The sequence below is a fragment of the Theropithecus gelada genome, chromosome 3 (assembly GCF_003255815.1).
Source record: "Theropithecus gelada isolate Dixy chromosome 3, Tgel_1.0, whole genome shotgun sequence".
NCBI lineage: Eukaryota > Metazoa > Chordata > Mammalia > Primates > Cercopithecidae > Theropithecus > Theropithecus gelada.
Window position 1 is genome coordinate 68,713,947 of NC_037670.1, and position 23,781 is coordinate 68,737,727.

Genomic DNA, 23,781 nt, shown 5'->3' on the forward strand with positions numbered 1-23,781 from the left:
GTCAGGGAACCCAGGGGCCTGGAGCGATGGAGGTGGGGGTCCTGGAAGTGGCCCCTGGCTGGGAGAGCAGTGGGTGGAGGTGAAGGCCACTTGCTCCAAGAGTCAGCTTCGATGAGCTCCAGGGTGTTTGGACAAGCAGGTGGGAGGAGGAGGGAGTGACCTCTGTAGCCAGGATTTCAGTCCAGACTCAGGAGGAATGTCCAGGAAGCCTCCAGGTACTGAGCCATGTGGTTGAGGCAAGAGGGGACACCAGCCTGAGTGTGTCATTATGGGTGAGACCAAGGGTGATTGGGGTGCTGGGGGGCAGATGTCGCTGGGAGCAGAGGGCAGGAAGCTGCTGATGCCGAGAGGCCTGGCCAGGGTCCTGGGGTGTCTGCTGAGTGCACAGACCCTGAATGGGCGGCCATACCACGACCACAGGATCTGAGCTGCCTCTGCTGTCCTCCAAACCTGTGCTGCTGGGAGTCGTGGGTCAGTGTGGTCATCTGCGGTGGCCACATTTTCCCCATGACCACCCAGGGACTGCTGCTGGCTTGAGCCCAGGCATGGGGACGATCGAGTGTGGGCCACAGCCTGCTGTTCTCCTGGCCTCAGGGAGCAGCTCATGTGTCGTGTGACTGCCCCATCATGGATGAAGACCCACACGTGTCTGGTGGCCCCGCTGGACCCTCAGTCCTGGCACTACCCAGTGCAGCCTTTCTCTAGCAGGCTTGAAACTGAGATGCCAGGCATGGCACAGGTCCCACGGCCTCCCTGCGATGACAGCAATCATGTGAAAGCCGGCGCCTCCCGCGTGCTTGCTGTGTGCCCTGCACGGAGCCCCAGAGGCTTCTGTGTTCCCTGACGTTCTGTGTCTGGCACTGGTGGAGGCACTAGTGTGAAATGTTCTGGAGGGGTGGGGGGAGTATCACCCAGCACAAAGGTGGATCCCTAAGCCAGGAAGAGCAGGAACCTCAAACACCTCACGTTGGAGCCTCCCAGGCACCCCCTCTCCCTCATCCCTCTCCTGATTTTATGGTCATCCCTGCCTCATTTCTCTGTTGTTTTGCCACATGGGCATTTCACCCACTTGTGTCTGAGCCTGAAAGTGGAGTTGTGCTGCCACTGCGACCTGCCTTGTGCTCGGGTGATGTTCTGGGGTGTGTCTGTGGGATGGATCCCTTCCCACTGCTGTGCGATGTTCTGTTGAACAAAGGCTGCTACTTTTCTGGCTCTAGTTAATTGCTGATGACGCTGGCAGACCCACTGAGACCCCACACTCGGGAGGAGCTCCATGACACGTGTCAGTGAATTCAGTTTGGCAAAAATGTTGCTTGCCGGTCAACGTGGTGTTTTAAAAGCCTGTGCAAATGTATTAGCCTGGGAAACCAGAACCCATAGCTGGCTGTCTCCCTCCTGCTTTTCCATCTGTCCCTGAAGGTCAGCAGCCACCCCCACCCACCTTGGGCCCTTCCTTATCAGGGACCTCCAAAGCCTTGTCCACCTAGACCTGCAGCCCTGATATGCACTTCCCAGGGCCATACATGTGAGGCAGCACCACCTCGTGCCCTGTGGCCTGGTGACACATGTGTGCAGTGTGGGCCCTCTCTCCACAGATTGAGTCCCGTGGGGCCTTCCCTCCCTCCTGGATGCCTTGCCCACACCCGTGGGCCCATGCAGGGCAGCACTGTGCTGCCAGCCTCTCCTTTGGGATCACTTTGTCCCTGCCTGCTTCTCCTCGGCCAGGGACCATGGGGCATGTCAGACCCAGGGCTTCCTGGCCACTCTGCACATTCTGCTTCATTCCTCAATTGTGAGAGACCTTAGGAGGAGAGAGGAACCCCTTTAGACACGCCCTAGGCATAGACTCTCACTCATCTAACAGGTTTACACTGAGGACACGAAGAGGAGCAGATACAGCCTAAAACCAGCAGCGACGACACTGTGTGCTGGGTGGGGCCCTGGAGAGGCAGTCCTGAGGGGTCGGAGCAAGTCACTCCAAAAGTTGTGTTGCATGGGCGTTGAAGGATGAGTAGGAGTTTGTTAGAGTCAAGCAGAAAACCACCAGAGTATGATTCTGTGGAATTACATAGCTCCTCTAATTAACCTCACACCCCCTATTTATATTCTCAAAGTGCTCTATGAGTCAGAAGGATTTAGGGTAGCAGGAATCTGAGTGAGGATGGCTGTGCCCTGGAGACCCTGCTGACCACACAGACCGCAGAGCTGAGCTGCTTTGTGTTGCCATGAACGCCCTGCACCTCATCACAGGCCTCGCTCCCAGGTGCTTGCGCCTCTCATGCTGCATGCCTGGCCTGTTTCCTCATTCGATGCAAGCTGGGTGGGGTGGTGGGAGGAAGGGGTAGCCAGCCGGGGGGACTGCCTGGCATTCTCAGCAGCCAGCTCCCTGCTGTGACCTTCCCACGGGATGCCTCTCTGGGCAGGGGCAGGGATGCCCAGCTGTGTGCGGCTCCAGAGGGCAGGCTCTGCCCAGGACTGCACAGCCTTACCCTGCCATATTCTTGGGCATTTTTTTCCTGTTTAACTTTTTATGGTGGAAAATTTCAAACATTCCCAAACACAGAGAAAATGATAGAACAAACCCAGCTTCAACAGTTATCAATTCTTAGCCAGTCTTGTTCCATCTGGGCCCTAGATCCTGGGACGTTTACCATTCAGTGCATAAATATCTCAGTATGCATCCCTAGCAGAAAAAAGATTCCAAAAACAGCCACAGGAGCTTTATCATTCTGAAAAACGGGCAGTAATTCCTTGATACTGTCTCTCATGCAGCCTGTGTTTGTGTTTCTACTGGTTCAGAGGTTGCCTCAGAATTGAACCTTTGGGTCACACAGCCCCTGCACATTTGGGTTGTCTGCCCTTGGTGCTTGAGTCCCGCTCCCGGGTAGCATCTCTGAGGTGTGCAGGTCACACCCCAGGGGCCCCGCTGTAGCCACATAGCCTAGATCACCGCGGAGCCTCAGAACTCTTGATGAGGGAGCTGGCCTCACCGCCCCGGCTTTGAGGGAAACTCATCCCCTTGGAGTTGAAATCTGGGGCTCCAGAAAATGACCCAGACAGAGCTGGCCTTGCCTAGATGCTGTGGGTGTTGCCTTGGTGTCCCCTCTCCTGCCCCCAGCCTGCCTCTAGGGGTGGGCGGTGATGGCACTGGATGGTCTGCTGAGACTGTAGGGGAAGGACACTTGGCAATTCCTCCTGGCCCCCTTCGAAGGCAGAATCCCACGCTCACCACCCACCTCAGTCTGAGGACTCTGTCCTGTGACCTCTGCTGCCCTGGGCCGCCTTCCCCATGCAGGGACCTGAGGTTCCCCAACCCTCCCAGGCCTTTTGGGCTTTCCTAGCTGAGGAGGAATCGGGGAGGTGAGGGATGAGGTCTTAGATGGAGCCCCAGAGCTTCACTGTGGGACACGCACCTCCAGGTGAATGCCCCGCTTCAACCCTGACTGCCCAGCTGTCTGACCGTGGCCAGGTTAGTCAGTCATCCTAGACCTCAGTTTCCCCAGCTGTAAAGTGTCTACCTCACAGGGACGTTGCAAGGCTCCGAGACCATCCCTCTCCACATTGCTGCCTCCCTTCCTGGCCAGACCCTGTGCGTCCTGCTGCGGAGGACCCCTCGTGAATACCCAGTAGCTTTCTGGTGTCGTCTGGCCCACCCAACCTGCAGGCCCCAGGGCCCCCTCCTCCAGGAAGCTGTCCTGGATCCTCCTGCCGGCAGCCGGCCTGGAACTCCCCAGGCCCCATGGCAGGCGCCCCTGGCTAGTTCTCAATTGACCACGTGCTCCTTGAGGGCAGATGCAGCTGGTTCATCTGATGGCCTCCTGGCTGTCAGCCCAGAGCCTGTGAAAACATGGGAGAGCATAACACCCCTCCTCCCCCAGGACTAGGCCCAGGCTCTGCCTGGGTGTCTGGCTTTCTCCTTCCCATCGCGGTGGGGCAGGGGCTTCCCCGAAATGGCCTTCCCCACTGCTATTCAGGGAGGTGGGGGATGGAGAGGGGACCCAGAGAGTAAGGGTTGGGTGGGGAGAAGGATGTTGGGCCCTTGGGCCTTGTGGGGGAGGCTACAACAGCCTCCTTGGCTGCATTTTACCCCTGATTTGGGTCTAGCGCCAGTGGAGGGGCCTCGCTCACTCCTTGAGAGTCACTAGGAGGGCTGTGTCCCCACACCCGCTCATGTCCAGGCCCGAGCGGAGCAGCCTTGGTCCTTCAAGGCTCCTGGTGATGAGAAGCGGCTGGTAGCACGCAGCTCCAGGAAGGAGGACGCCACTCCAGAAACACTCAGGCCCCCAGTTACCGAAATACTTGGCCACGCGGACACTGCAGAACTGCACCAGCTGGTGCTAAAGCTGTAACAGTTCGATGTTTTAATATTTAATACTTAATTAAATAGAGGATTGTGAGACTTTCAAAGTTGGTGAATGTACTGAATAACGAGAGATTATTAAACTACTGTTAACAAAAGCCGTTAGAGGAAAATTAATTGACTGGGGGCAAAGAGATCATCAGGCACACAAGTCTTAAAACATGTCTTCTTGTTATCTGCCCCCTGCGCCCCCATCCCCTGCCCACTTGCCCAGCCCCTGCTGCTCATTGTCGACACTGAACGGCTGTTCTTCTGGGGGCAGTTTTGTTGTGCCTTGTTGGATGCCCTGTGTGGAGGGGAGCGCGCTCAGGAAGCAGTGCAGTGGGGTGACCCTCGTTAGTGGCCCATGCCGCAGAGAGCCTGGTGCAGGGTCCCTGCCCTGGAATGGCCCTTCAGCTCAGGGTGGAGCTCCTGCGTGCCTGGCATCATCAACGCTATCTCGCGTCCTCCTACCCTCTGAGCTCAGCGTGGGCTCCCCTCTCACACGGAGGGGAGAGCTGAGTCCCACAGAAGCTGAGAGGTGGACAGGGTCCCCTGGCTGGTGGTTAGCAGAGCCTGGGTGTGGAGGACTCTAGATTTCACCCAGCTGGGGCAGACCGAGGGTTGGGCCAGCGTGGGGCTCCCAGGTGGGGCTGACCTCACAAGTGGGGCTCACCTCCCAGGCCCCAAGCTCACCCCGCAGAGAGGAGATGAGTGTCACCACTGTCCTCTTCCTGCCTGCAGGCCCGTGCAGCTCACCCCAGCTCCCTTTCTGGGGCACCTGGTCTCCCCAGGGACCCTTCTGTCTTGGGAGGACACTCCTTGCCCAAAGGTGTGATGGACAGGGACCATCTTGAGGTCTCTGTGGTCACTGGGGCTGGGGGTGAGCCTGCACCGCAGGGAAGCCTGCACGCCCCCGCTTCCCCAGTCGAACCCTGCCTGCCTGGGACCCCTTTGTGCAGTGGGTCGGGGGCTGCCTCCCGGGCTTTCCTGCTACAGCCGGTACTGCAGCTTTCTTGTGGCTCCCGCACAATCCACAGACAGAAAAAGACCCCTGCTCAGGGGGATAATGAGTGCCTGGTCGGCAGAATCCGTGGAACTGGGTTAATAGAGGACGAGGCGCCGCATTGCAGGGACAGCTGAGCAGCTGAGCATGCGCCTGTGGCAGCAGCACCCCTCCCAGCCCAGGGACCCTCCCCTCCCAGCCTGGAGACCCGCCCCTTTCCCTCCTCCCCGGCTCAGCGGCCCTCCACTCCTCTCCTCTCTCCTCCTCTCCTCTTCTCTCTTCTCCTCTCCCCTCTCCCTCCCCCTCTTTCCCCTCCAGCTTCTCTCCCCACCTCCTCCCTGCTGGGAGACCTCCTCTGCTTCCCTACCCCACCCTCCCTGGGTGGCTGAGGGAACAACTTTAGAGCTTGGATCCCCACCCAACTCTTGGCCCACTCTGCCTTCAGGTTTGCTCTCTAGGAACTTGGAGGGTGGCCAGGAGTTGGGGGAATCCCTGGGAAACGCCCCCTCCCCTGCCCCAGGGTCAGCCTTCAACAGGATGGGGATTGTCCCTGAACTGGGATTGTGGGGAAGGGACCCTGCATCCAGGTGCAGGAGGGGTTAGGGGAGCTGGGAGGCAGGCCTTCTGGGGGCTTGGTGGGGGCACCACATGCCTGACCCTCTCAGGGGGAGGGCCACCTAGGAGCAATGAAGGAACAAGGCTAGGCTGCTGGATTTAGCAATTAAGTACGATTTACAATCATAAGATGTAAAATAAGCACTGTGTGTCCCAAATTGTGTGGAACACACTTAATTAAACTAAAAATTATTTGTTGCGTATCTGAAATTGAGACAGACTTATACCAAAAACAAATTTTGTCCTTTGTCTGAAATTCAAATTTAACTGGGCACCCTGTGTTTTATCTGGCAATGCTAAGCTAGACTGTTGAGAGACAGGACTTTGTCATTAGTTTGGAAACCGAATTGGTTTAGTCGAAGGCTTCTGGAAAGCAGCCCCGAAGAGGACCAAGAGAAGAACAGGGAGCCAGGCTGTGCGGAGGGTCCCGGCCCTTGCTGGCCCCCTCTGTCAGGTGGAGAGAGGGTGGGCAGCATCATGGCATCCTGCTCTCTGGTTCTGGGTGTGGCCCTGTGTAGACAGCAAGTCCCAAGACCTGCTGGTCAGGGTCCAATGCCAGGTTCCTGAGCCTCCATGACCCCTGGGGAAGGCAAATGCATCCTGGACTGGATGCGGGAGCAGAGCCCACCCTATTGGCATTTGGAGGGGATGAGGGAGGAATCCCTGAGTCAGGGAAGGGAGGGAGCGGAGGGGAGGAGTTGACACGGAGGACCCCTCTGCGTGCTTCCGCATTTCCAGCCACTCATCTTGCAGAGTCAGGGGCTTGTCAGCGGCAGAAAAGGCTCCCGGCAGAGGGGAGATTTGGGAGCTGGGTTCTGGGCCCTAATGACCATTCCCTCCCTGCCTCACTCCTCTTTTCCATAAAATGGGAGGAGGGTTGGCCTCCACGCTGCCTGGCTCTTCTAGAACTGATGGTTCCCACATCTGGAGGGATCTTTACTCCCAGGCCCTGCCGGTTCCAGGAGGTGAGTGAGGACCAGGAAGATGGCTGAACCCACAGCCTGTGGGCCCAAGGTTTGAAGACCTGCTTCTGCCAGTGTGGGCACAGCTCCCTCCCCTGGTCTTTCCTGCTCACCACCCCTTGCTCCCTCCAGGCTACCCGCCAGTGGACTGTAGGCCCAGCAAGGGCAGGCCTCCTACTTTGCACATAGTACCTGCTTACTAAACAGAGTTGAACGGGTGGGAGGAGACGAGTGTTTTGAAGATTCCACTTAAGGACTGAGCTGGGTGGGGAGTGGTAGTGACCGCTGATGGAAGGAGAGGGGGATTCGGAGTGCCCAGGTCCCCGGGACCACTTGGGCAGGAGTGGGGAAGCCCGCAAGGTGTGGGTTTGAGGCCTGGGTGGGAACAGAGCTTGGGAATGGTAGAGCTTTGGTCTCTGTTGTGCTGGTCTGGCTGCTGTTGGGAAAGTCTGGAGAGCTGGGGATCCAGGGCAAAGCTCAAGGGAGAACAGCTGCAGGGAGCCCTGGAAGGTGCTGGGGGCCCTGGGTGTGTGTCTCCCCTGTGGGCAGCCACTGTCCTCTGTCCCCAGGCCAGGAGCTGCAGTCCTGTGACAGGTCTGCGCAGCGGCTCTGAGGTCATGATGTTTCCATTGTCTGCGTGTCACCTGGGGGAGCCCCGACTCCCGCTGGATGTGGAGTGATTAGCCTACAGAAGGTCATGGAGGGTTTATTGAGGTTAGTGGGGGTTAGAAGAGCCCCGCGGGTGAATGTGAGGGCCTCAGCCTCCCCTGCTGGGGAGGGCGGATGTGTGCAGATGCCTCATCCGGAGGCGGCGGGGGGCATTCTGGAAAGGTGCTACCAAGGGGCTGCCGGCCACTCGCTTCTGTTGCATGGTCTTCTCTGTTGTTCTTTTTCCTCAATCCCTTAAAAAATGTGACCGTGCTTGCCCTGGGCTGTGCTCCCTGGCCTCGGGCTGTACTCCCTGGCCTTGGGCCTTGGGCTGGGTTGGGCCCCCAGGCATCTGCTCAGGGATGAGTGGGAACCTCTGGGCAGCTGTCTGCTCTCTGAAAAGGACAAGAGGGACATGGACAGAGTTAGGGGCAGAGGATGAGGTTGGACATAAGGCCACAGTGGTCAAGACTGCAGCTCTGGAGTCTGGGCCTTATTTTTGACAGTAGGACCCTGACAGGGTGGGCCCCGCACCCCCAGGGGCTGGCCTGAGCCAGTGTCCCCGCTGTCTCTGGAGGAAGCCAAGGTGGTGTCTATGGAGAGATGGGCTTTGGTGGGAGGTGTATGTGTTGGGGGCGGGGGGACCCCAGGTGGAGGACCCATCACACCAGGGCTGGGAGGAGTGGCCTAGCAAGCCCCTCCTGTCACCGTGCCTGCCCTGAGTGGGGCCACCGTTGCTTTCCTAGACTGGACAGTCTAGGCACCTTGGTTTAAATCTCCTCCTACTCACTCCATTTGTGAGCATGGGAGTCCTGTCCTGGGGTTACGGGGGTGACTGAACACATGACACCCAGCACTGGATAGATGAGTGGATGGCATTTTATTGTCACATATACTCAGAGCCCAGAGAGGAGGACGCTGCGCTCAGGACACAGTGAACAGGCAGGGGCTGGGGAGCCAGGCTTTGGAGTAACAACGGGGTGAGGTGGCCCCTGGTTCCCACCAGAGGCAGTCTCGGCTGGTTTGAATAATTCCATGGGTTGGCAGAGAGCTGCATCTTGCTACTCCGGCATGAGCAGGAACTGTGCCCAGTTTTTGTGGGGAGGAGGCTTACCTGGGTGGGGACTTAGCCACAGAAGCAGAGTCCGGAGGGGAACATGAAGCTAGGTCGTTCAGGGCCTTCCTGGTTTCTCTGGGTGTCAAGGTAGCACGTAATGTTGGCTTTAACTTTAGACCTTACACCATCGCCCTGCACAAAATGCTACAGCTTGGCGGTGACAGGGAAGGAATTCCAAGCCACACCTCTGTTTCAAAGCTGAGCTGCACCCCACAAGCTCGAGGACGGTTCTGATCCTGAAGAGGGCCCTGGGAATGGGGCCCCAGCTGAAAGGCCAAGTGGACCCCATGGAGGGGAGATGCCGTGGACCCCCAGTGTGTAGCCCGGGAGTGGCCCTACTGCAGCCACTGGCCTGGCCTGGGCTCCCAGAATGGCTGCGTTCATCCCCATATGGCTGGCAAATAGCTACGAGGCCCTCGGCTCCAGCTCTGTCATGCACATTCATGCAGAGGGGCAGGGTGCTGCTGACGTGGTTGCCAGGGTCCCTGGGAGCCCTGACCTTGAGGCGGCAGGCAGCCGCAGGACGTGCCCACAGGTGCTTATCAAGGATGGTGGAGCTGCTGGCGGGTTAATTGCCGGTTGTCCTGTTGCCTTTTAAAAACAAAACATGCACAGAAAGCCACAGCGAGAGCCGCCCTCTTGCATCTTCATCACCGGGCTCAGCCTCCTGGGGCTGCACAGGCCTGACTGGATGACTTGGGACCCCAAGAGGTGCTGGGTGCCCAGGAGGAGAGGGGTGTCTGCCTCCACAGCCTACCCCCTTCGACACCACCTCACCTTTTCTGGTAGACTTGTGCTGCCCTCGGAGGATCCTGACCTGGCACCCAGACCTTGAGCCGGGGTTATTCTTGCCTCAGACCTACCACTGAGCTCCCCAAGTCCTTGCAGCCTGACCCCCGCAACCCCCCGCCCCAGATCTCCAGAGGGAGAGCAGGCTTGTCCAGCCCACTATGGCAGCATCTGAAGGGCTCTGAGAAGTCCCACCGGAAAGAAAATAAGGAGGGGGCTGCTTCCGAGGCCCCAAGTGGGGCCTCCTGTGATGGGGTCCAGCTCCACTTCTACCTGGTCTCCTTGCCCCCGTGCCCCCATCTGAAAGCTGGGGTGATGCAGCAACAACGCTGCTTCATGGGTGCCATGAGCAGCTCACAGGCCTGCCCAGAGCCAGTCCTCAGCACACAAAAGTCACTCCCCTGAAGGACTCACATGGACCTCTGCTCATTCTCAAGGAGCAGTTTTCCTTTTAGGAGGAATGGCCAGGATCTGCCCGTGGCCTCCTTTCAGCCCCTAAACCGGCCTGCACCCCGAGACTGGATGGGCAGTCCCTGCGGCATGGTCCAAGCTGACTCGGGTCAGGACTGGTTTTACTTCACATTTACCGGCCAGGGAGGAGAGTCAGAGGAGAGGGGCTGCTGGAAGCCACTCCCTCATCCCCACCCAGCTACCCTCTCTGTTCTCAAAGAAATCCAAGGTCAGTGCTACCAAGGTTGGCAAGTGCTGGCCCCGAGATGTGAGCTGGCCTCTGCCTGCTCCATTCCTGCCCCACCCCACAGCCAATCCCCGCTTTTCTGTTACCAGAGTCTGTAGGAGCCGGCCAGGACATGGCCAAACATAATTAAAGGTCAGACCCCACTGGCCTAGTGTCAAGGCCCAGGATATCCTATCAGGTTCTGCTGACCCAGCCACTCAGTACCACACAGGGCTGCGTTTGGCTCCTGAGCACTCTGTCACTAGTGTGTGAGTACAGTCAAGTTTCGCCTTGAAGTGAATTGGGACGCTTAAGTGTGTTGGTACCAGGCAGGGTGCAGAATATGCCTGGCTGGTGTTTGATGTGGATGCTGGCAAGCTGTTTAAGAGTCTAGAGGGCCAGGCGTGGTGGCTCCTGCCTGTAATCCCAGCACTTTAGGAGGCTGAGGCGGGTGGATCAACTGAGGTCAAGGGTTTGAGACCAGCCTGGCCAACATGCCAAAACCCTGTCTCTACTAAAAATACAAAAATTAGCCAGGTGTGATGGCACGTACCTGTAATCCCAGCTACTGGGGAGGCTGACATGGGAGAATTACTTGAACCCAGGAGGCGGAGGTTGCAGTGAACCAAGATCACGCCACTGCACTCTAGCCTGGGTGACAGAGAAACACACCGTCAAAAAAAAAAAAAAAAAGAAAGGAAAAGAAAAAATGTCTAGAAAGCTGTCTCACGCTATGGTGGTGCAGGTCGTTGAGACAGGTGTGCAGGTCACCTGAGGCCGATGGGTCTTGCCAACGTGCTGACAGTGCAGGAAGGGGCTGCTGAGCCCCAGCAAGGTCCGGAGTATTGGACAGATGTGTGCCCAGCTCCGTGGGGATGGGGGGCGGATTTGGGGGCCCCTCTCTGCTGTGGCCCTCGAAGTCTCCTCTGGACAGGAACAGCACTACTTGACAGGGCATCTCCTGAATCCATTTTGTGGGAGGAAACTGAGGCCCCCAAGTGGGATTTGGGTGCAGCCAGTTTCCTGGCCCAGGCCTTGGTGGCGTACCACATCCCACAGCAGGCCCCTGTGCAGGGCCTGAGTTCTGGAGCGTGGCACTGGCATCACAGTACCTTTAGCCAGACAGCCTCAGGCTTGGGTCAGAGCCCTGAGTCTGGTGTCCTTGCCACCCTAGTCCAGCGCACAGGTGGACCACCTGTCTTGATGTTGGTCTGTGCTCGCAGCTGCTGGTTTAGCCTGGAGGAGCAGAGCCCCAGGTAGCCCCAGCCCTGCGGAACCAGAAGCTGGCGGGACGGTGGGAGCTGGCACAGGATGCAGCTTCTGGCCCATCCCTCCCCAGCCACTACTTCCAGGACAGGGCAGCTGGAGCAGAGCCCTTCTGCCATGCCCACCATCCCCGTGCCCGCCCCAGCAGGGCTGTGTGGCGGATAAGCAGAAGGGGTTGTCCTTGAGGATCTCCTCCCAGGCATGAGGAAATGGGTGGAGAGCGCCGATGCTGTTGGGGGGCGCCCAGTGATGGGCCCATGGTGGGGTCTGGCAACCTCCCTCGGGGTGAGGCAGGGCTGCCCGGAATGGGGGGATACGTTCTTGAGCACCCACCCTGTGCCAGGCCCATGTGGATTTTCACACATGATTCCATTTTCAGTCCAGCACAGTCCTGGGCCAGATACCATTATTACAGCCATCTTCCAGATGAGGCCCAGGGAGGTGCCATCTCTTGTCCCAAGCCACACAGTGGGTAGTACTCATGGCACCTAGGGAGCCCCACCCCCCAGCCCTTAGACCCTGGTGGCAGTGGTCCCAGGTGGCCCTAACTGCATCCCCCAGCCAGCACAGAGCTTACCCGGCAGGCCTCCTCCAGGTCTCTGGGCCTGACAACTCCAGAGGCTCTGGGGTGAGAGGGAAGCAGCCATTCCTGACACAGGTGGGCCTCGTGCCTCCCCCTCCTGCCCCTCCGCCGCCCCCGCCCAGTGCCCTGCGGTGTCCTCCTGGAGGTGCCAGCTCTGCTATTTCTCCTGGTGGCTGGCAGGGGGCCTGGTGCCCACCCACGCCCTCCTGTTCCCCTTCTCCCTGGTTCCTCTCACTCACCACCCCCCGCCCCTGCTGTGACTCACCCACTGCCGGGGAGGAGGAGGGGCGGGGAGGGTGGAGGATGGCATAGGGGGACTGGGTGGGCAGGGAAGCCTCTGCCAGCTCCATCCCGGACCTCTTCTTGGCACTGGAGAAAGAAAGAGGAAATTATGGGAACAAACATCAATGATTTACCAAACCATGTAACCTTGTCCTGTAAGACCCTCCCTCCCCCTTGGGGGGCACTGGTCACACCATGGCTTCTGGGTGCCATCCACTTGGGACACGAGGGGTCCCCAGAGCCATGCACAAGTGTGCCTTTGGGATGTTGAAGGCTACGCTGCCCACCCCACCAGTCACCCAGCCTTGGCCTTTCAGCCCTGGCAGCTTTGAGCTCCTCTCTGTGCCTCAGTTTCCTCATCTTTGCCCTGTGCCTCACCCTGCAGATGCATCAGAGTTGGTGTGAATGTCCTTGCCCGTCATCTCCACCTCTCCCATCGCCCTCAGCTGGCTTCTCTTTGTTCTTAGCTCAGGGGACCCTACGACTCCTGCACTGATGAGGGTGGCGTGGCAGGAGGGGAGGAGCTCCCGCCACACCATGAGAGGTTTGCAGTCTCTCCCCTGCCACTCCTGGTCTTTCAGGGCGTTTTTGGAATGAAATAGGTTAATGCCTGTAATGTGCACAGAACAGACGGTGCCTGGCATGTGGCAGGTGCTCCGGGATGGGTCACGTGGCTGTGCCCATGTCCTGGTCCTGTCTCTTCCTGCACTTGGCCGTGGGCACCTTGAGGTGGCCCCTGCCCCTGTCACCTTCATGGTGGTGGGTGCCAGCTGCCAACCCGCCAGCGTAGTAACAGCTTGGAGGAGCCCCCACTCCCCTACCCCGCCCCTCAGAGCTCCACGCTGAGGCTTCGGGGGTCCTGTGGATCTGGGAATGGCTGCTGGTGGAGGGTCTATGGTCCCTGCTCCTGAGAGGCTGGACATCTAGGCAAGTGTAACCCGACCTTGTCTTTCCCCACGAGCATGAGTGGTTTGCTTTGGTCGGGCCTCTGCAGGCAGGTAACCCAGATCGGCTGGGCGCTCAGTGTTTTGGAGAAGGCTGTGGGGTGAGGGAGAGAGGGGAGCCTTGTCTCCTGGGCCCTTGAGCGCCCTCCTGGTGCCGGTGTGGGGTTGTCTCCCCTTCCTCTGTGATGTCGGCCTTGCTGCCCCCACAGCCAGCATCTGCAGGCTGTAAATATCAGATTCTGCATTGAGCAGAGACTGCAGCCACCAGGCAGGCACCACCCACCAGTCTAGAGAGCAGCAGGAAATGCGGACCAAGTGGCATATCACAGAGAGCCCCTGCACTTCGGCGAGAGGCCTTGGCTTTGAGTCCCAGCCCAGCAGCCTGCCCCGCGCGGTCCGGGTGTCTTCGGCGTCCTGGGATGTGTGCGGGAGCGGGTGAGAAGCCTGCCGTGAGATGAGCCCAGCAGGCTGTACAGGGCTCGGCTGGGGGTGCTTCTCTTCCCTGTTTTTCGGTGGCCCCAGCCTGCCTGTGCCCCAGCACTTGGCCCCACCTGTCGTGCAGACCTCGGGGGACACCCAGGGTGCAGGTTTGGCGAGATGAGTGGCCGGCAGGCCAGGGCTCTCTGCCGAGATTGTAGCTAAATCACCTAGAAAAGCTCCCGGCGCTCGGCATTCCCCGAGGGCTGGAATCGGAGGATGTCGCACTATCACTATCATTAGAATTCAAGCAGGCAGGCGGATAATTACAGGCTCTGGTTTAGCCTGATCTTTTTGAGGACAATTGTTTATGGGGTTTATTGTTGTTGTTTGGGGGGTTTTTTGATAAATGCTTTTATGGGGGTATAAATGAATGCTGTATTTGATCTGTGGGATGTTTCTCTGGTAGGAGAAATAAATAGCAATGCTTTTGCCAGCGTCTCTCTGAGCCACCCCCTTGGGGAGCCGGTGTGTAAATGTGTACACACGTGTGCGCATGTGTAGAATTGCATCCGCACTGATGGGTCAGTCACCTTCTGGCTTAAATACAGGCCCACACACATACGCCCTTGCCTCCGTTTAGGGTGCAGATTTGCAAGATGCCCAAGCGTTTAGGAGCTGGTTGAACTCGAGTTCCCTCTCCAAGCTTCACATCAGAGGGGGTGTGAGAACCAAGTCTTTTTCCAGCATGAGTAGGCAAACTCCTACTCATCCTCTAAAACCCCACTGAAGCATCAGCTCTTGAGTCTCCACAGGCAGACTCAGGGTCTGAGAACACTCTGCTCATCACTCTGCTATAACAAGAGGCACAGGCACTGCTGTCATTGGCTTTTTGTGCCCCAGGGACTGTCTGCCCTGGACCCCCAAGACCTTGGCCAGGGGTCTTGGGATGGGAGAAGAAGAGGGAGGGCAGGAGGGCAGAGGGGTCTCCTCTTGATGGGGTGAGGTCCCCTGGAGGTTGGGAGGGGCTCAGCCTGTGTCCTCACTCCCCAGCCGCTGCTTTCTGTCCCATGGTCTGTGTCAGAGGCTGTTCTTAGACTCCTTTAGGAAAACTCAGCATCGAAGGGAACTGCAGTTCTGGGAGCCAGTGCGCGCGTAGAAGTGCCATGAGCCTGAGCCTGACATTGGCCGATGGGGAGAGGGGATGCAGCACCTTCTGAGGAATTGACCAGGCACCAGCTGTCGGGTGGAGTGGGCTCTTGGGGTTTCCTTGTCATTGGATTCACAACCTACAGAGGTGTGGCACCTCTTCTGTGACTTGCATCAGTACTACCTAATAAAATGTTAACCACACGGACATCCCTGCCCAGCTGTGAGATGTGGCAATGAGGATGAAGAGCATCAGGGGTCTTGGGTGACCCTGAGCATCCCAACTCCAGGCCCCTCAGAGAACCTAGCACAGCCCTGAGGCCTGGCCACTCAGCCCCCACAGCCCCCACACCTGGTGAGCCCCTCTTACTGGGTCACCTGGATGAGCTACGTGATCCACTGCCTGGCCCTGACCAGGACGTCACTGTAGTGGGCATAGCCAGGGCTGGCCACTCAGGAGGCCTCCTGGGACCTCCTTCAGGAAGGGGTGCCCTGCTAGGGTCCCGGGGGCACTGACAGGGCCCTGGACAGGTAGGGAGCCGCTGCTGGCAGACTTCCGGCTGTGTTCTCGCCACAAGCCTGCTGGCCTCGGGACCTGCTCAGTGGCCACTGCTCTGGTCTCCTGAGTCCAGCAGATTCCCTGGGGACCAGAGCCCCCCAGAATGAGGCTGGCAGGCAGGGATGAGCAAGATGTGGTTGCTCCACTGTCTGGGGCAGGGAACAGGACTGAGCTGGGGCTTCCCCCAGATTCTTCTGTACTGTCGAGGGCCAGGTTCTGCTGTACTGTTTAGGGCCAGGGCACATTTCTTATGCACTGGATTGTGTTCAGTTTAACTTACTTAACCTTGTTCATGACAAGGGGTTTACGATGTGAATGTGGAAGCTGAGAATAATGTCCCTGGTTTTGTAGAAAGGAAATCATAGTATATGCACAGAGTTAGGAAGCTGGATTCTGGCCTGCCCTGAGATGGGGCTGTCTGAGCCAGGTCCAGAGAGAATGCCGCCTCCTCCTGCCCCCTCCTTCTTGTGGCTTCTCAGTCCCATCCAGAGTCACCTTATATCCGCTTAGATTTATTTTTTGCCTGATTTTTTAAAATTTAAGGGCAAATGTTACCATAGCAGATTTTATGAAACATCCTTGTCATATTGAATCAGTAGCTTGCTCACTGGAGACAGGATCAAAATCTTTTTTAAAAACAATGCTTTGCTAAATTATGGAAGTAACACATGATCACTGTCAAAACTGGGGGAGGGGAAGTTAACGAATAAAACAACATTAGCCATAAACCTGGCACCGAGAGTGAAGCACGCTATACGACGTGTGTGTCTGGATGTTACCAGCTTAGATCTTGTGTCATGGTTGATGGTTTCCAAGCGGCTCTCTGAGCGCTAACCTACTGCAGCTGCTGGGAGGAGGTGGTCGAGGTGCTGTTGTGGGTGTTACAGAAAGAGGACCAGTCAGCAATCTGTATGGCCACCATGAGTGGACACCTGGTGCCAAGACTGGGCAGCCAGGTGCCCTTTCTTCGCCCCACACAAATAATTATCTCCCTAAACACGTGCTCAGGAATAGGTATCATCTTTGGGCTGGGGCTCAGCTCTTGGCGATGTTTCAGTAATAAAACACAGGCATGTAAATTATCTGTGTCCCAGGAGAGTGCGTTCATAATTGCATCTTTCTCCTGATTTGGATTTATGATTTTATTGATTTAACTCTAATCAGGCAATTTTTCAAAAGGAAACCATGTGCCATGGTTCCACCGCCTCTCTCCCAGGTCCTCCTTTCCCTCAGCCTGGCTTTGGCCCACACGTCCCGTGGCGATGTGTGGTCCCGGGCTTGGATCCTGTCCTGGGGAAAGATTAGCCATCAACTTTATTGGGACAGGTTGGAAAGGTGGAACGTGGATTGTAGCTTAGAGACATGAGTGTCATATCTGCATTCGATTTACTGAATCTGGGACCTGCATTGAGATTATGGAAGGGCCACCCTGTCCTTATGAGACACACCTGAGTGCTGCCTGGTGTTACACACGCGTCAGAAAAAGCGAGTGTGTCATATGGAAGCGGGGCGGGGCAGGGAGATTGTACAGAAGTGCTGTACACGATTGCTCTGTACTATTGTTGCAGTGTTTCTCTATGTCTGAAAAATGTTCAGAATCAGTGTAAGAAAGACACTAGGAAATAAAACAATAACCCCATGAACTCACCGCCCTGCACCGCCCTCCCTCCTCCCACCCCAGAGGGATGGGGGTTGGGGGTGTTACAAGAATCCATCCCCTGCTTTCCCCTGGAGCCAGGCCTCGTGCATGGACCCCTCCCTTCCGCAGGTGTGTCCAGTGTTGCTGGGTTTTGAGCTCCATGCAGATAGGAAAACGGAGCCCACACCGTGTGTATTCTATTAGGACTATGTTTGATTTTTCCATTCTGATGCTGACAGACACTTGGGCTGGTTCCAGTTCTGCCATCACAAATCCCTGAGGCTCCTGGCACCTCAGCTCCCACTTCAGTGGGAGGGGAGAGGAGAGGGAGAGGGAGCAGGGACTGGGGTATTCTAGAAGACTGTGCAGTGCTTGCTGAGGTGGGTGTGCAGGTGGGGGAGGGAGCAGGTATGCCCTGGGCTTCCAGCAAAACAGCAGGGTGGGGTCTGACTCCCTCTGTGCCACCTGGAGGCTCTGTCAGATCCCTCTGAATCCCTCTCGTGGGATGCCAGGCGGCTGGGCTTGAAGCAGATGGCAGCCAGGTGGCCAGGGCAGGGAGACGAATGCCTGTCCTGGGAGGGGGAAGTCGGGGGATGCCGCTCCCAGAGACCTTCCCATCTGCAGGCGTGGCTTTCTCACTCAAGGCCTATACGTGTTTGCAGGCATGTCCTGTACCCCAGGCCACCACCGCCACACCTGCTCCAGGGGAACTGACCCCAAACATGACTCGGCCAGGCCTCCCTTCCTGCAGGCAGACAAGTTTCTGCCAAGCCCAGGGATCAGAGGTTTCAGTGCCTCCTGAGGAAGATTGTGAAGTTGCAGCCTCATTCTTTCCCTGCTCCTGGGCGCTACTGGGCATTCCTGGCGAAGGAGGCATCCCCGAGGTCTTATCTTGTGTATTAATTATGTGCCCCCTGGCCCTGCTCACCTTTCCTGTGGTGGGACTCAGCACTGGGCAGGTGGAGGGGGCTCCAGACACCGATGCGCCCTCCCCAGTCACGTCCTGAACTCTGAAATGCACTGTCCTTTCCTCGCAGCTCCCCATGCACGGCTGTGCCCACCGACTGTCTAGTTTCGACCTTTGTGTAAATAAGAGCACACTGTGAGTCCTCCTTTGCTGCTCGTTCCCTACATACTATTAGGATGTGGGTGCTACCTGCACGTGGGGGTTGGTGGAGGACTTTGTTGCATTGCTGTATGGGACCCTGTGGGACTGCAGCGCATGGAGTCCTGTCAGAGGAAGTGTGGGGTTTTGGGTTTTGCTATTACAGTCTCCATCAGTTTTTAAAAGCCTCCTGCCTGTAATTGAAATGTAAAATTTCTGGCAGATAAGTTGCTCCATCCTTTGGGGGCCAGTGGAGGGGTCACCCAAGGGGCACCAGTCACCTCCACACCTCCAGTGTCCAGGGATCTGGGCCCTGCACCTTGTGGGGTGGGAGGAGAGTGGTGAGGGAAGGAGGGGCCACCTCCTGCTTCACCACCAGTTTACTTCTATCCCCTAAGCAAGGCCTCTCTGAGGCTTTCCCCTCCTCCTCCTGCCAGCCGGCTCCGGGGCACACCCTCACCCCCTCCCGGCCCCATTCTGATAGCCCCTCCCCTGCCTCGGAAGAACAAATTTGGCTTCAGCCAAAAGCTCCAAAGAGTATGGAATTAGGACAAATAAGTGGAGGATTAAATCAGTGCACTGCTGACTTTGAATCATCCAGGGAAACTTTTAGCCCCGAGTTAGTAGCGCTCACCACCTGAATGGGCCTCTCCACCCCAAACACAAGCCAGCTGGTCCCTGCCCCAGCCTTGCCACCAGTGGCCCAGGGGGTGCCCACGAAGGGTGTTCCCTTGGCGGGGGCACGACTACTCACTGTGGGGTCACAACCACTCCTCTCTTCATCAGAGGCCCTGGCACACCCTGGTGGGCCTCCCCTGACATGGACAATCCGTGGGCCACCAGTTGCTGGGGCAGGAGGTGACGCCTTGTTCTTTTCTGTCCCCCAGATCACCAGAAGTTGGAGAGAGAGGCTCGGATCTGCCGCCTTCTGAAGCATTCCAATATCGGTGAGCGGCCCGGGGTGGGCGGGGGGATGGATCCTGCTCCGGTTTCTCTATCAGACTTTCAAAGAGATACAGAAAGACTTCCTTTTCTTCTCTGTTGAAATATCCCACCAGAAGCCCCTGAGGACGCCCCCTTTCCTCCCCTGACCTTGAGGACTTTGTCCTGTGTGACATGATTCCAGGGAGTGCTCAGAGCCAGGGCAGCCCCAAGGCGGGGCTCTGGGTGCCCAGCTCCACCCAACTGGACAGGTCCCCTCCCCACCCCACTCTGTCCTTTGGGTCTTGTCTGTGGCATTGGTGACAGTGGCTGCAGAGGAAGGTAAAGGACACATTCCTCACAGAGCCTTCCGCTGAGCCAGTGCCCAGCATGTAACCCCCATAACTCTGAGCCACCATAACACTGAGCCACCATTCTGCTGAGAACACACAGGGGCCTCAACATTCTGTGGCCTCAAAAAAGCCACAAGATGGCCCAATTACAAGGAAAACAAAGACTGACCAAAGACCCCAGCGCATGCCGTCCTCGGGCTGAGAGCCCCTACTGTTTTCTTTTGCTGGCCCAGGGCTTCTGGAACTACGGTCTGAGGTCAAGTGACCCTGGCCCAGAGTCAGCTGCTCCACAGGGGCATCTGGAGCCTGGAGCCCAGGCCTTGCCCATGTTGGGGAGCAGCCAGGAAACGCCCTGGGGATGGCAGCCGCTCTTGGCCTCAGACGCACGCGGGGAGCTGTCAGGTGGATTTTGGGCCCTTTCCTCCAAAGCTCTGATTCACTTATGCCAGGAGGACCCCAGGTGTGCTTGTTCCAAAGGAACAGCTGGGGACTGGGAGCCTGTTTAGGAGCCTGGGGCATCCACACACTCACCTGGGCCTGGCTCCGAAGGTCGCCGAACCCTCATCGCCTGGTTTAGGGGACTGGAACCACCTTACCTCATCCAATGCTTCACCAATGAGCTGGGCAGAGGGGCAGGTGCCCCAGTGGACCCAGCAGGACCCCAGCATGGAAAGCGGCAGCCCCAACTCCAGGGCGCACGCCAGGCTGCAGCCCCGGTGGGCTCTCAGGGTCCCACTGCTGCAGCTTAGCCCCTGGAGAGATTCGCCGCTGCCCACCGTCCCACTGCATCCAGACTGGACTCTTCACCCTGGTTCCTCTTAGTAATCCAGGACTTTATTTATTTGCCACCTCTGTATGCTGCCCACAGTGTTATTTGCTTACTGTTTTTATTTAAATAGATTTTCTGACAATTTACTTTTTTACTTAGCCCTGTGTGTGAATTCGCCGTCTGATGTGCCAGTTACGTTTTCTTTTAAACCACTAAAATAAGTATATAACTATTTTTAAAATGTTAAAAATGTTTTTTTAAAAAGTGTCCACATGCACATGGCCCAGACTCCCCACACAGACCCCCAGTGCTCCATCTGGCCTAAGCAGCCTGCTTCCTGCTGAGGAGGTGGGATCCCCCCTCCCACTGCCACCCCAGAGCCCATCTGCCTCTGCCCCACCCCACCAGGCCTGCATGGGGAGGTGGGTGCCTGAGGGCATGGGCAGCCCCCACCATGAGGATGGCCCTGCAGCACCCCCAGGGAGCGGTGAGGTACCTTCATGGATGACAGGGCCTCCCTTGGAGCTGCCCGTGGGGTTCTGTTGGGGGCATCCCCTCCGTGGCCCCTGGGATCACCTCTACTCTGAGTGTGTGATTTTCATGAGGCATGTCCCAGGTGGGGCAGTTCAGAGGGGCCATCCTGCTGGGCCCCCAGTTGGGCTTATTGGGCAGCCCCCACTAGAAAGGAGTGGGGAGGGGTGAGTTTTTTAACTCCAGAGGTTTCACAGGCGAGTGCTAGAAGCGGGATGTTGGTGGGCCTCCAGGATCCGCCATGTCTTAGGGACACACAGGCCAGCCTGCGTAGGGGTGAAGAGAGGGTCCAGGGGACCTAGTGAGAGGGCATCCTTGCTCTTGGGACAGAAGTCAGCCAGAGATGGGTGAGAGGGAAAGGGGACATTGGTTTCAGACAAGTGCCTTAGCTGGTGGAGTCCCTGCTTGACAGAGGTCAGCATCAGCTCCCAGACAGCCCTGGTGGGCAAGATTTGCCCTCCGCCCAGGGAGCTGACCCAGGACATGGTCTGGGGAAGACCTTGCTCTTTGAGAATGGGGCTTGGTGGGGGCAGAGAGGAGAAGGCTGGGCTACTGGGCCTGAGGCAGAGAAGTGGAGCAGGTCTTTTTGCACTGGGCTTGCAAAAACCCCAGGACTCTAAGTGGGCCCCAGGCCCTGGTGCGGAGCGTTAGTCACCTGGGATTCTTCACATTCAGGTGATGATGGTGACAGTGATGGTCACAGAGCTGTGGTTCACCTAGTGCTCACTGTCTCAGAGCACCACAAAGGTTACATAATTGATCTTCATGGCCACCCCGTGAAGAGGTGCTATTTATACTATTTCACAGAGGGGCAGATTGAGGCTTAGATGGTCTGAGCAACCTGCCCCAGGTCACACAGCCAGAGCAAGTGGCAAAGGCAGGGCTTGCCCTATATTTTCTGGCTCTGTGGAGGCTTCTGGGGCCTGGCCTGCCCTTGGTGGAGGGCATTTTGTCTGAGGTTTAGGGGCTAAGGAGGGCCATCGGTGTGGGGCTGCTGGAGTCCAGGAATCTGTAGGGTGAGTCCTAGGCCCCAGAGGCCACATGGAGTTCCCGGATGTAAGGACATTATCAGGCCAGGCCCCTGGGAGAACCAGAGCCAGAGGAGGGAGGGCACTGGCAGCCAGTTAGAAACTGGAACAGCGCTGGAGCATCCGAGGAAGGGGCTGCCTGAGGCCCAGGGGCCTGCGAACCTAGGAGAAGACAGCTGCGCCTTACCTGTTCAGTGTCTGTGGCCCAGTCTCAAGTGGTGGAGGAGAGCCACACCTCAGGGGTTCGTCTTCCCAGGACTTGAAGACTGGAGGGAATGAGGCTGGTGCAGGTCCTCAAACCAGACTGTCCCCTGAGTCCACAGCCCTATTCTGCCTTTGTGAGCTGTGTGACTGTCAGCTGCTTACCTAAGCTCTCTGTGCTTCAGCTTCCTCAACTGTAACTTCTCAGGGTGGTCGGGAAGGTTAAATGAAATAACACACACAGAGTGCTTAGAACAGCCCTAGTGTGTTGGCTGTCATCGTCCTCGTTGTTCTAGCAATCATCAGAATCGGCACGTGGGAGAGTGTCCAAAATGAGTCATTCCTAGAAAATATTTGCTGCTTAGTACAGGGCACATCTCCAGCTCAAGGAAAAGCAGGCCTTGAGGTTGCTTGCTTTGTGCTGAAATCACTCACTGTTCCCTCGCCTCTTCATCTATCCACTCGTTCATTCATCACATCCTGACCAGCTCCTGCCCTGCGCCAGGCAGAGTTCCAGGGCCAGGCACGCTGCACATAGATTGTCATGGGAAGCTGTGCAGGGAGGAAGGAGGGAATGATGGTGGTCCATCCTGCTGACCATGCCAGCTCTGGAATTGGAGCTCAGGGCCCAACCTTTGGATGATGTTGCATTGGGCGGGGACCCTGCCCGCCAGCCTGTGCCGGCAGCACACAGCAAAGACACAGAGCCTGAAGGCTGAGGGCAGCCCTGGGAAGACCCAAGACGAATAACAAGTGGTTTTTGTCCCAGCTTCTCCTCATGTGGAGCTTCGTGGCGGCTCCTTTCTGGGGTTTGGCGGTGTGAGCTCCTCCTGCTCATCTCCATGGTGTTTGGGAGCAACTGAGGCCCAGGCTGGGACCAAAAGGGCCTGGTCTCTCTCTGGCAGAAGGAGACAGGTGACCAGATTGGCAGCTGACGGCAAGGAAAGGGCAGGGGCCCAGAGGCCCTGTGGGTGCTCGCTGGGTGGTCAGCTGGCCCACAGGGCCCAAAGCACTCTGCTCAGCCCTGCCCACCTAGGCCCTACCCAGCCCGATCCTGTGGGCAGCCCTAGGGCTTACACAGCTCGTGGTGTGCCTGGCCAGGTATGGAGGCAGGCAGGGGGTGTGTCCTGGGCTACTGCCAGCCCCTCATGGCTTCTCTGTCCCCACAGTGCGTCTCCACGACAGCATCTCTGAGGAGGGCTTCCACTACCTGGTCTTCGATCTGTAAGTTCCAGAGCTGGCGACTCTCGCCACACTCACTCCCAGCCTTGGCTCAGGGTGGGATCTGCACCCTCCCCAGCCCCAGGGAATAGTCCCAACCCGTGGGCTGGCCACTCCCTTGAGTGTGCTTCTGCTGCTGGTCCCCTTGCTCCAAGTTGTGCCTGGCCCAGCCTCCCTCGCTTCTCCTCATTTGCTTTGCACTAGGGTTACTGAGGCCCACGGAGGCAGGGCTGACATCCTGGGCTCCCCCTCTCCTCCACACAGAACAGGGTACACTGGAGGCAGTGGGTGGGTGGACCCCAGAGGAATAGTCAGTCAGAAGCTGCATTCACCCTTCTTTCCTTGGAGCCCTCGTCCGAAGGACTGGGACACCGCTGGCTGGTGTGAGCACACATGTGTGTGTTTATGAATGTGGCTGTGAGATGTGAGCATGTGCACATGTATGCGTGTGTGTGGGCGTTTGTACATGGGGGCGTGTGAGCACATGAAATCAGGGTACATATGGGTGGGGATGTGCATACATGTGCATGTGTATTGTGTGAATGTGTAAGTGAGCGTGTGGAGGTATGTGCATGTGGGTACGCTGGCACAAGTGTATGCATGTGTGTTTGCATGTGTGTGCATGCATGTGTGCGTGTGTGTGTGCATGAATGTGCATGTG

At 57.5% G+C, this 23,781-nt stretch overlaps 1 protein-coding gene across 10 annotated transcripts in view; it reads left to right on the top strand.

Annotated features, from left to right (window-relative positions):
* The window catches only part of CAMK2B (calcium/calmodulin dependent protein kinase II beta), a 108,940-nt gene that overhangs the window by 43,376 nt on the left and 41,783 nt on the right, over positions 1 to 23,781 (top strand). For all 10 annotated transcript variants that reach the window (XM_025381119.1, XM_025381117.1, XM_025381116.1 and 7 more), the window contains exons 3-4: positions 18,984 to 19,043; positions 23,069 to 23,123. In XM_025381119.1, coding sequence (XP_025236904.1) covers positions 18,984 to 19,043; positions 23,069 to 23,123 — 115 coding nt within the window. The remainder of the gene's footprint in view (positions 1 to 18,983; positions 19,044 to 23,068; positions 23,124 to 23,781) is intronic.